At 41.9% G+C, this 12,778-nt stretch overlaps 1 protein-coding gene across 2 annotated transcripts in view; it reads left to right on the top strand.

Moving 5' to 3' along the window:
* Positions 1-12,375, top strand: part of DCTD (dCMP deaminase) — a 32,556-nt gene extending 20,181 nt beyond the window's left edge. For both annotated transcript variants that reach the window (XM_075930271.1, XM_075930270.1), the window contains 3 exons: positions 4,672-4,788; positions 9,027-9,123; positions 11,223-12,375. In XM_075930271.1, the coding sequence (XP_075786386.1) occupies positions 4,672-4,788; positions 9,027-9,123; positions 11,223-11,301 (293 nt within the window). In that variant the 3' untranslated portion in view covers positions 11,302-12,375. The remainder of the gene's footprint in view (positions 1-4,671; positions 4,789-9,026; positions 9,124-11,222) is intronic.
* Positions 12,376-12,778: the final 403 nt, after the last annotated feature.

Here is a 12,778-nt window from a genome sequence, read left to right as displayed (position 1 = left end):
CAGTGGTCAGCCCCACCCTGCACTCTCTGCAGTGGGGACCTACTGTTTGCAGCTGCAAGAGAGAATGGGGATCTGGTAATGGCAGCACAAGAAGGGACAGGGGAAAGAAATGTGGAAGTGCCAGACTCTTTGGGAGATGTTTCTACAGGTCTGGGAGCTCCTCAGGCTCTCAGATTCTACAGATCCATAAGAGGATAGTAGTGGAGATAGCTCTATCTCCTTCAGAGACGTCAAGGGAAAACCATGCAAGGCAATAATTTTATGAAAATTTAAGGACAGTCTCATTCTACTGATCTGCTGGAATTTAGTTAAGTGTATTCTAAAAACACGTATATCATGGCAGAAAAGTTGTGCCGTGTTCACATAGGGAACATATAAGGATCACATAGTTCATAAACGTATATATTTTCCAATTAACCATGTTAGTAAGAAAACAGGCTCTTTACTTTTTAATTCTATTTTATGATAAGACAACATTTTATAACACATTATGTGTCATATATAATACAGTACCATATCTGGTGCATAATATTTCAGAACATTTTAGTGTCTGTTTCAAATAGTAATTTTTAATGCATGGTAATATAAAGTTAAACTTTGCTCCAGATTTCCTTTCTGATTGCTACTTATGATATATGGCAATCTGTTATCAAACCTCTTGATCAGGCAAGTAAACATAATACTATTAATGGTCATATGGTTCTTATTATTAATGTTGTATGGATCAAACTCTTTTTATTAGGTGGGAGGAGTAGTTTTGACTTTACAATCCACTGAAGACATCTTCATGGCAGGATAGAGGATATGCAGAAAGCAACAGGAGTAGTGTGAAGGATGGCCTCTTTTGTTGGATGTATGAAAGATTTTGGGTTAAATATTAGATCACAACACAAGATCAAACATTCAGGATGATAATGTGGTTCAAGGTGAAAGGAAACAGAAATGTGAAAAATAGTAGGCAAAAAGATATTAGTAAGAAATATATTCTTGCTGAAGAATAGGGAAGTTAGTCCCTCTGTCCACTTTTTTTTATTAAAACATTCACAAATAGTCAATACTGTATATAAGGTTCCACTGTTGGCTTCTGTTCTGAAAAAGTGGCTTGGAAAATGTTCCCCAAACACTTCGTTAGTAGTAGAAATAACCAGGTAATGAGAATTTAGAATACGTTCTGAACCTGCTGTCGGAGGGAAGAGGAAAGTATTTACCCACAGGATATTGTAAAATTGATAATTCTGATGTTCTCCATTTTGGACTTTTACATCGTATTGAATGCCTATGCAGAATTCATAGGAATAGAAAAGTTACTCTCTTAACGTTTCTGTGTAGACGTTATTTCAGAATAACTGATATTATTCTGAAATAGGCTAAGTACAAGTCTACACTACAAGCAGTTATTTCAACGTAATGTCAAAATAATGTCAAGCTGGAGGATTTCTTACTCTGACTCCTGTAACCCTCATTGTATGAGGAGTAAGTGAAGTTGGAGGAAGAGTGCTCTATCTCGGACTTCCTGCTGCGTAGACAGTGCCAAAAGGTGAAATAAGCTGTTTCGATTTAAGCTATGCAATTGACCTAGCTCAAGTTATGTAGCTTATTTCGGCTTTAGCTCTGCTGTTTAGATGTGCCCTTACTGCTAGAAACTGGGATTTATAATCCAGTGCATAGTGTTAATAAGATGGAAGTTCCCAGCCTGCTGGTATCAAAATGTTAAACTAGGGAGAGCTACTTAGTTATTAGCATAGGATAATCAGAACTCCTAGGTTAAAATTTCTGGTTCTTCCACTGATGTGTCACATGAAATTTAACCAGTCATATAGGTATATTAAGACACAGGCTAACTGTATAAATGCCATTTGAATTCATTCAAATCAAAAGCAAACTCTTTTCTCTTTCAGTTGCTTAAGACTTTCTCTAACACATTGTTCTTGGAATGAAAGCTGTCTTGCGTGAGCCTCACCTAACTTAATATTTTTACTTTGATAGTTTTTGCAAAATCAATTAAATCTTTTTAGTCTTTCTGTCTGTAAAAACTGTTGACAGTATCATGAGCATCTCTTGCTGCTGGGTAACAATAATCAGTACCATGACCTTCACAGAAGGATTGCAGAATCTCTTCAAATCCTATCTGAGGCTATTCAAGATCCCAAACAAGCTCCTGGACATTCCGTAGGCTGCGGTTTTCATATAAGTGGCATTTCCAAGTTAATGAAGCCATAATGAAGCCTATTAAAGCAATCTGGCATGCATCTGCCACTTACACCCTATCTTCTAAAGAGGGCTGAGAATCATAGAATACTAGAATTGGAAGGGACCTTGAGAGATCATCAATTCCAGTCTTCTGGCCTCATGACAAGACCAAGCACCATCTAGATCAGTGGTCCCCAAGGACGTGCCCATGGGCACCATGGCGCCCTCTGGGGCATTTATGTGCGCCCGCCGAATGATCTGGGGCGGCTTTGCCCCGGGCACATGGTACATGGGCGGCCCCTGTCCCAGGCGCGCAGCACATGCGTAGTGTCGGCCCCGGGCGCATGGTGCATGGGCGGCCTCTGCCCCGGTGCTGGCCCCAGGTGCGTGGCGCATGGGCGGCCGTTACCCTGGGTGCGCGGCATGTGCGTGGCACCGCCCCCAGCACGCAGCGTGTGTGCAGCCACGCCCCCGGGTGCCCGGCAGCCCCAAAAGGTTGGGGACCACTGGTCTAGATCATCCCTGATAGTGTGTGTGTGTGTGTGGGTTTTTTTTTTTTTTTTTTTTTTTTTAAATCTAAGGTGCTCTTAAATATCTCCAATCTTGGGGATTACTGGGGAGTAGGGGGAGGCATGGCATGGGGTGGCAGCAACGATTGGCCCCCTTCCTGCACTACCCATGCTGGCAGGTGCAGCAGGGAAATGCTGTGCACTTGGTGCACGTACTCTGCTTCCTGTGGCTCCTGCTGCTGTGGGGAATGTGGAGGCTCCCAACCACTACTGCTGCTTTGTACCAGGCCTCCCTGGTACTTCTTGGGGCCATGCCCTTTGAGGAACAGCGTGCATTGGAGGGGGGGTGAGCGCTGGGTGGCAGGAAGGAGTAGGGCATGGTGGACAGGTACTGACATGCCCCTCCCCGTCTAGATTGCAAAAATGGTCCCACCAGAGATGGCCCATGGACTGTGAGCTTGAGTCCCCTGATGTACACAGGTGCTGCATTGTCCTAATCACACCAACATATAAACCCTATGGCATTTATGGAGACTATTATATCAATTTAGGGTGACACGTCCGTAGGACAAGGCTGTAGTGTGTACACTGACCTGATTAGCTAGACTTATGCTGTCTTATGTCAACCTAATTATGTAGTGTAGACCAAGCCTAAGACTCTTGTCATGGCACAAATACATGCCTCATTGTTGCAGCTGTCCACTCCCCAGTGTAATTGTAACTTAAGTACTGGACAGTAACAGGCTACAGAACCCATCGCTGTCTCAATCTGGTAACATTCTAAATAAAAGGATCCTGTAACTCTGCTTATAGCTGTTTCCATGACTTTATGCTGACTCTACACACATAATAGACTTAAGGGCCACGGTGACATTTCTGGAATTCTATCTGTGTTGTAAGTTGGACTCAGTCCTTTTCCTAGTCATCAGGTATTTGAATCTCAAAGTCCATCATTATTACTGATTTTACTTGGCAGTTCTTGCAGAGTTCCCTCCCTCCTCGTGCTCTCAACCAGTTTTGAAGCAGTAGCCACTAGAGTGGTCTGGCTACACTCAAACGGCCAAATAGCCACAAGTGGCTAGCGTGTTGGACACCATGGATCTATCCAATATGTTATATTGAACACATCACCGCACTGCCAAGGGCTGTAAATGTCCAGGAAGACTGAAATATCTTTTTCACCCCAGTTTGTAAGACATTTAATACCCTCGTAATGCATCCAGTATGAAAACTTAGATGTATAGATGTGGTCTCTTTGTAAAAGCTTAGATATGCTTTTGGAATGGAACAGTGAAGCTGCTGCTTTTGCTATATCTATGTTTTAGAGAAATATAGGACTTTGTGTTTTCATTCAGGAAGTCTGGTATTTTTCCATGATCAGTAAACTCACTTAACATTAAAGATAAGAACATTCTTGTGGTTATGAGTGTCTCTTGTGTATTCTCAGGGTGAAAGAATCATGCAGCAAAGCTGAGCAGTTCTGACACCCTGAGGACAGAACTGTTCAGTTTTACTTGATGATTCTCCTGCCCTTAAGAGTGCACATGGCACTTGTATAGCTGTAAGAATGTTCCTATCTGTGCATATAAACAATACATGAGCTGTTTTATATTGGCAATTAGGTACTCTAGAGAGTTGTGAAGCTGTGAGAGATTACCATACTTGGGGTGGTTGAAGACCAAGTAGTTTCAGCCCTAGAGCTTTGTTGCCTACAAGTGCTAGCAAAAGGCAATGCTAATGTGCTTAATGATTTCATTCCTAATCAGCAGTCTGGTCAGAACAATTGACCTTCATTAATCTTGGTATTTCTCATTTAATTTTTTTCTTTTCCCTCTAATGAACAAGTCAGGTTATTTGACTTTGAAAGGATGCAAGCCGTTACCTCTTAACACTTAGTTAATTTTAGATTGACTCATTTAAATGAACAGTATTATGAATATTTTTCTTCTACTTTTCTACTTTTTAAAATCAGTGTGCCATGCTGAATTGAATGCCATTATGAACAAAAACTCAGCTGATGTGAAAGGCTGCAGCATGTATGTTGCCTTGTTTCCATGTAATGAATGTGCGAAACTCATCATCCAGGCAGGTAAGGAGCAATGATGCCAGCTTGATTTTTGTCAGAGTTGCAGCACTGCTTGCTCATCAGTATCTTATCACAGATGTATTTGATTTTAAATGGCTGTTGTTTAGATCTAAATTAATTGCACTATCAACTTCATAAGATACTTGTGTTTTTGCATTTGAGTGGTGCCAAGTTTTTCCAGTGCTAATTGCATCCTCTGTGATTCTTAGCGTGTTTTTAATTTAGGTTTACAACTTCTTAGACCAGGAGCTGCCAAAGAACAGCACAGGCATTGCATATCATTACTGTCAGTTTACTGTGCTCTGACACATAGAATAGAGTATAGGGAAAAGAAATAAACTTCTGTCTGACACAAAGTCTGTTGGGAGTATATACATGAAATTTTAATTTGAATGTAATACATGGTAGATATTTTAAGATTTTAAAAGATATTTGCCCATAAATGTCATAAGATTTCTATGATTCTACTTTAATTATATCTTTCATTACTCTTGATTTAAAATCTATACCACTGCAGCAAGTGTGCTGGCCTGTTTTGCCTTTTTCAGATGATTAGGTGTAATTGCAATAGAATTTGGTTCCATAAGACTCCCTGCTTAAGTTCCTACAACTGTGTGTGTGCGTGCACATAAATAAATAAAGGGGTTACGTCTTGAGACAGTTACATAGTGGGGGGATTTCAGGATTGATCAGACCTCATTTAGTGAAATCTCATCAAAGTCTTGGGGAGATGGAAAATTTGGATGAAGATGCCCAAGACTGAACCATTCACCCTGCCTTTGGTCCACCTGCCTATATAGACACAGGAAGGTTAGGGAAGATGTTCGGTATTCTAGAAAATGTATCTCTTTGTGTATTACCTAAGTATGATTTGCTATAAGCTTAAACCAAAGTCCTGCTCTTTTCCTCGTACAGAGGAAAGGCTGGTATCAGACTCTGCTGGTTGGCCATAAGAAAGTGAATGAAAGTGTCAGCCAAAAAGTGAATGAGAGGCTCAGATACAGTAAACTTCCGATAATCCGGCACCTTTAGGACCCAGGGGGTGCCGGATTATCAGATATGCCGGACTATCAGAAGGGGGGGCTATGAGGGGTCTGGAGTGGGGTGGGAGGGGATGCTACCCCAGACCGCCTCATAGCCCCCCCCTTACAATAGTCCGGCTCTGCCCCAGGCGTCCCTGATTCAGCTGCTGCTGGTCAGTTTCAGCAGCAGCTGAATCGGGGGATGCCTGTAATAGAGCAGCTGGGGTGCTGCCAGGTTGGTCCCGCAACGCCAAGGGGCGGCGCTACAGCACCAACCCAGCAGCACTCCAGCTGCTCTTGGGGACGCCTGGGACAGAGCAGCTGGGGTACTGCCCGGTTGGTCCCGTAGCGCTGCCCCTCGGGGCTGCGGGACCAACCCGGCAGCACCCCAGCTGCTCTTGGGGACGCCTGGGGCAGAGCAGCTGGAGTGCTGCCGGGTTGTTCCCGCAGCACCAAAGGACGGCGCTGTGGGACCAACCGGGCAGGACCCCAGCTGCTCTGCCCCAGGCGTCCCCAAGAGCAGCTGGGGTGCTGCCGGGTTGGTCCCGCAGCCCCGAGGGGCAGTGCTACGAGACCAACCCGGCAGCACCCCAGCTGCTCTGCTCCCGGCTTCCCCGATTCAGCTGCTGGTCAGTTTCAGCAGCAGCTGAATGGAGGAAGCCTGTCCGGCTGCCCCAGCACTTCCGGCACCATCAGGAGTCCCGGAGCATTGGATGCCAGACTAATGGAGTTTTACTGTACTTAGTGCATGGCAGGCTTCGTGTGGTATAAATTTGTAGCCAGGCTTTCTGCAAACTGACTGTTCATATAGAAAAAACCCTGCATATGACCAGGTCCGTGGGGGGAAGTTATTCTGTATTAGATAAGACTTCTTCCTTGATGCATTGATCCGATTTACAGTGGAGTTATTACAAAAACAAACAAGGAAGTAATACAATGGCTTCCCAAATAAAAACATCTAGATACACGCTAGAAAGGCAATAAGACTCGTATTTTAGTTTCAGAGGTCCTATAACTTGTCTCCCATAGTCTGTGAATGTTGTTCTGAGATTCTGGGATCCAGCAGATAAAAGAACTTCCAAAGTTTGAAAAGTCTGATTCCTACGAAGGTGGGGATCAGTGTTCCCTGTAAGTTGTGGCTTATGCGAGAGATATCCAAATGCAGCCTACCTGATTAGCAGAACACTCCCATCTAGATTTTTTTTTTTTTTTTTTTTTTAATTTTTACTTGTGGTTCACTTCCGTACACACACAAATAATTATTCTGCACCTGGATGGAAAAAATCTGCACATGGATGGAAAATAATGGGGACATTAGTGGTGGTGCTTGCCAGAAGCTGCCAATATAGGCTGGCACACAGGGAGACTCACTCTGGGGAGGAGTCCAATGGAATTTGGCCTTTCCAGATCTAGGGAATGGTAAGCATAATGAAAAAGTAAGCGTAGGCTTTAGGTTGGCTAATTGTTTTAAGATGCATTTCTTTTCTGTAGGGCTTTTTATTCTAAATAAATGATGCTCTGCTTTGCTTTGATTGTCGATTACTACCGTCATTGCCCTGGAGGTCTTAAAAAGAATGCCAAGGTGTTAGATCTTTAAGGTGATCATGGTTGATGCAGGGGTCTGCGCTCTAGTATTTGGTTTGAGAGTAGGAGAAACCCATGTTCCATTCCGAGACTCTGTGGTAGGAGAGTCACACAGAGAAACTGGGGAGGGGAGAGAATAATTGTGATACTGTTCAGCTTTTGGCTGAAAGTTCTTATTTCAGTCTTTCATGGAAATTTTCAAATTTTTATTTTCACCAAAAATTTTCCATGGAGAGGCTATTTTATGAACTGCTTCACTCTTAACTCGTAGTATAGACGTAGCCTTTCTGGGCAAAAAATATACTAATGAGGGACTAATTTGCATGAGTCGCAATCTCATTTGCGTATTTTCTGCCAATCCGTTTTTGCACTAGGGCCGTGGTCACCAACCAGTAGCTCGCGATCTACTGGTAGATCTCTGGGGCTCTAAGAGTAGCTCTTGAGCCCTCTCTGAACTGCGCGCCTGCGCAGTACATTTACATTAGACTTCCTCATTTGAGGAGCAGCTACTCACTGAGCAACAACACAGGTGAGTAGCTGCGAGGAATGGTGGGAGCTGGGAGGTCGGGAGGGCTGAAACACTCCAGCAAGCTGATTGTGGCTTTCAGCTAAAAGCGGCTGCCCCACACTCCAGCTGATCGGCGGCTTCTCCTCTGCGCCTGCCCACGTGGAGCTTGGTGCACCCTGGCTGAGCGCCATGGCCAGCTGGCCGGGCAGCCACTTCTCTTCCCTCCAGCCCAGCTGCCCTGCGCTCAGCCCAGGGAGGCTGCGTCTAGCTCCAGCTGTGCTGGAGCAAGCTTCCCAGGCTGAGCGCAGGATCACAGATGCCCATCTGATGGACTGCATACGACTAGCAATCTCAGACTACAACCCAGACTTCAAGACACTGGCAGATACTGTTCAGTCACAGGTGTCACACTGAGACTCTGTTATTGGAAGAAAAAAATATATAATTATCAATACTTGATTTTAGATTTACAAAATAGCAGAGAACAAAATGTATAATTGTAAATGCTTCATTTGACATTTAAATAGCATGAATTAAAAACAGACCATTTATTTCATAACTATAAACATGTGATTTCAATTGTATATATTGCATAATTTAAAAATAAACTGTTCAACTGTGTATAAGGGCTGGGGATAGCAAGTGATGGACAGGAGAAGAGAGGGCGGGGCTTCAAGGAAGGGGCAGGGCTTCAAGGAAGGGGCAGGGCGGTAGATCTTCGCCTGTTCTGAGACTTAAAAAGTGATCTTGGGTGTAAAAAGGTTGGAGACTGCTGTACTAGGGGGCTTTGCGCAAAAACAAGCAGTGTGGACGTCTTTTTGTGCACCGGTGGGTCTTGTGGAAAAAGGGGTTTGTGCAAAACCTCCAGTGCAAAAATGGATCAGCAGAAAATATGCAAATGAGATTGCGACTCATGCAAATGAGTCTCTCGGCATATTTTTTGCCAAGAAAACTCGTAGCGTAGACGTAGCCTCACAGTATAATTTATAATACGTTTTCATGTAATGTGGTACCTAGAATATATGGATAGGTGCTCTTTTTAGTCTTGTATATGTCTAAATTATTTTCCCCTATCCGATTTATTTCTGCTTGTAATTATAGCATGTCTTCTGATAATACATTTGTAGGTATAAAAGAAGTTATTTTTATGTCTGACAAATACCATGACAGCCCTGAAATGACAGCTGCCCGGCGCATGTTTGATTTAGTGGGAATTATATACAGGTAAGACATAGAGCATTGACTGGTGGTGGTTGACACTTAAATATGCAAATAAAGAAACTGTGTAAGGAAGAAACTGGTTAGGCAAAAACATTTTTTTTTTCTCCTTATGTAACTTGTGTGGTACAGTTAATTCTCTTACAAAAACTCCCGAGCAGATTTAGTGCCAGTCAATTTACCTCTGATAGCTTTTGAAACTGAAGTCTGGTCTCTGGGGAACAGCAGTAGCTGCTTCTGAACTGTCCTTTGCCACTATGCCTTAAATCCAATCTTGTGGTACTTAGGAGTGACCTAACTTCTTACTTCAATGTTTGTTCACTCCTTGGCCTTTCTTCTAAGACTGCCATCAAGATTTCCAATTGGGGCGATGGTTTTATGGTGTGTGTATTCATATTTGCTTGACTGGAACCACCTATTTGTTTTATGTAGACCATGGAACCATGTTGGAAGGGTAATAACTTTCTGTCCAGGGGGACCAACAGATTTGCCAGGCTCAGGGCAAGATGTGTGTGTGGGGGGGGAGAGGGGGGTGATTCCATGCTCTGGAAGGGGCAGGGCCTTTGGTGAAAGGGGTAGGACTGGGGGCAGCCAGCCCTCAGCGCTGCCCAGAGTGTAACATGTCTGCCCTCTTATCCCTCAACCAGATATGAGAGTTGCCTGGAGTGTACCACAAGGGGTTCAGCCTGGGGCTCCAGTCACCACTGTTCCTGCAGCTGGGAGTCCTGGGACCTTTTGAATCGCTGGGACCTAGGGCAACGGCTCCCTTTGTCCTCTTTGCCCCCCCTCCCTTCTTGGCAGAACTGCTTCTGATATAACCAGTCTGAACTGGAGTTTAACCAGGAGCATATCAGTCTCTATCATTGTCCAGTCTTCTGCAGTCCGCTTTCTTAAAAGAATAAAACCTGGAATATGTATCCTGAAGTGATGAGAATCTGAATGATCTGTTAAGTTTTTTAAGCATAGTGACAGAGATATCTCAAGACAGCTAGTTTGACAGCTAGTTTGATGCCAATAACATGCTATGGGAGAGACTAATTACGCAGTCATGGGGAGACTTTAGAATTCCAAAAAGTTTTACAATATTAATATAAAACCTTCTTACATTTTACAAATACATCAATTCTGACAGAAAATTTTAGGATGAAAAGCTACCTGCTGGGCTAAGAAACACCCATGAACCAATACAGCTGTATTTGAAATTCACTTTTAAAATCAGTGTATTTCCTGCCATTAAAGTTACTTGGCTAACTAAGGCATAAATCATTCCATTACAAATGAAATCTTACCATAATTTCCCTATGGTGAGTAGTATTCCTTGCTTCTCAATTTGCTGGGCTGGAAAAAATGGACATTATAATCGATTAGTGTATCTGTGGTCAACAACATGTTCTTTACTGTGTTTACTGTTTTCACCTGTCATATTGATTATTAAGGATACAAGTTGTACTTAACAAATCTCTGGATCTGAATTTTGAAGCCTGAGACCCTAAAACCACTTCATTTGCATAATCCTTTGTTTATTTGTAATTGTAAATTAAATATTTGGTCCCTGAATACCTTCCTTGTTAATTGCAGTAGCAGATGCTCTAATGGTGTAAAAAGATGCATTTTGTGGCAATATTAATTTTATAATTCCAAAGTTATACTTTTTAAATGATTCCCTCTTAACCATTGTAGTTATTTCTTTTACAGTGCATATTGCAGTTTATTCCCTTTGCTCAAAAAGTATTGAAGTAAACTTTGAAAGTTTCCTTTTAAAACTTGGCAGGAAAGAAAAGAGATCAAATTTTGCAGAAAAACTGGTAACATGATGCCACCTCCTACAGCTAAGTTGTTAGAAATCCTTTGACTCCTGGGTAATTTATGAACTCCAATAGCTGAAGAACATACAGACTAAACAACCCCATGTGTCTTTTTGTCTTAGTCTTTCTTGTCCGGGTTTCTCTCAGTATGGTGCACTATAATTGGCTCCTATAGAGATAAAACGCTAAGTGAATCCAAGGAAATTTTTTTCTTCAAAAAACTTAGTTGGAGCCAAAGCAAACAAAATATTTAACTACTCACTGGCTAATATCTATCCTTTATTTTTATCTTATTTTCAGGAAATTCAAACCAAAGTGCAATAAGATCATCATTGACTTTGATTCAATTAACGCCAGACCAAGTCAGAAGCCTCTGTGAGTTACGTCTCATTAAATCTCTAGAAGATTGTGATTTTCCCTTTCTGAGAAGCTGCTAATGCCTTTCATCTTGAAGTTACACATAACTTTTTAATAGCCACTACAGCTAAAGTAGACATCTAAAGAATGTAAGGCCTCAAATTTTTCTGTCAGTCTTGTGATACAGAATCTACATTTAAACTTTTAGTTGCTGTATTTTTTTAAGCTTGTTTTAAAATCTGGAACTATATAGAGGAAACATAATATTGGATTTGTTCTACAAGAAAATGGTTTGATTCTTACTGCGTCTGTCACCTCTTCTATTAAATGGAGTCCGAATTATTGTAGACAGTCTATTGTAGACAATAATATGCTGGAAACTCTCACTTACATATATAGCTCTGTCCTTATTCAATGTAGGTATCTACATAGCTAATCCACATAAAGTGTAAGAAATGTCCATGCAACTATTGATATTCAGTCTACAATAGCACTAGAATATTCTAGTTAAAATGTTACAACAGTTTAAAATATTGTGGTGTCAAAATATACTGTTGCAGTGATTTTTTTTAATTGCTGTTTTACGTTGTAATATACGGTGTCTGTGTCTAATTTTTTTTTGAGAATATTCTCTTGAATTCAGTTTAGAAGACTACTAGATAATCCAACACAGTTCACTCTCAGAATTAACCTGTAAGGTAACTGAATCATTTTTTGTCCTCCGAGAGAAACAAAAGAGTTAAAGCATATTGAGGTGGTCTGCCAAAAGTAGTAATTGTGATTTTTAGCTTGTTTTTTAATGCTGGCACAGTGCCTTCATTTTCAAAAATGTTGCATAAAATAACATCCTTTTGATTTTATTTTGAGGGTTGGGACTAGATTTGAGTGCCTTTTCTTTAATTTGATTTTTTTAAAATTAAGTATGCCTAATGGCTTTGTTTAGAAGATGTTTTTATCCCATAGGTAATCATATTTTTTTAAATATGATTATTTCTGTAAGCTTTTATTTTTTCTGTAAAGGTTTTCTGGTTTGTATTTTGGGACATTATGTAATTTGGCTTCCTACCAGCACTATTAAAGTATTATTAAAATCTGCTATGCTGAAGTAGACTCATTATTATTATATTACAGTATGTGCCGGCCTCCAGAGTGCTGCTGTTTTTGCAATCATATGCAAAGCATATTTTGTACATTTGTAATGTCATGACAAAGTGTAATGTTCAAAAACCACTTGTTTCTTAAAGGGATGTTATGGAGCACAGGTCTGCTGCCGGGGGCAACTGCATGAGGGCCCGGTATTTCAAACGGGTCCAGAGCTCCTGGACACCGCTGCTGCTATTGAGGCAGTAGCGGCAGCCAGAGGCCCAGACCCCTTTCAATTGCCATGGGAGCGTTGCTCCATGCCACTCTGAGGGCTGGGCAGGAGGCTATAGCACCATGCTCTGGGCAGCGCTAAGGACTGATTACCCTTGACTGCACCCCTTCTGCCCGAGGCTCCA

Source organism: Pelodiscus sinensis, chromosome 5 (genome assembly GCF_049634645.1).
Source record: "Pelodiscus sinensis isolate JC-2024 chromosome 5, ASM4963464v1, whole genome shotgun sequence".
Classification (NCBI taxonomy): domain Eukaryota; kingdom Metazoa; phylum Chordata; order Testudines; family Trionychidae; genus Pelodiscus; species Pelodiscus sinensis.
The sequence above is the reverse complement of the archived record's forward strand: the minus strand, read 5'-3'. Positions and strand labels throughout refer to the sequence as shown.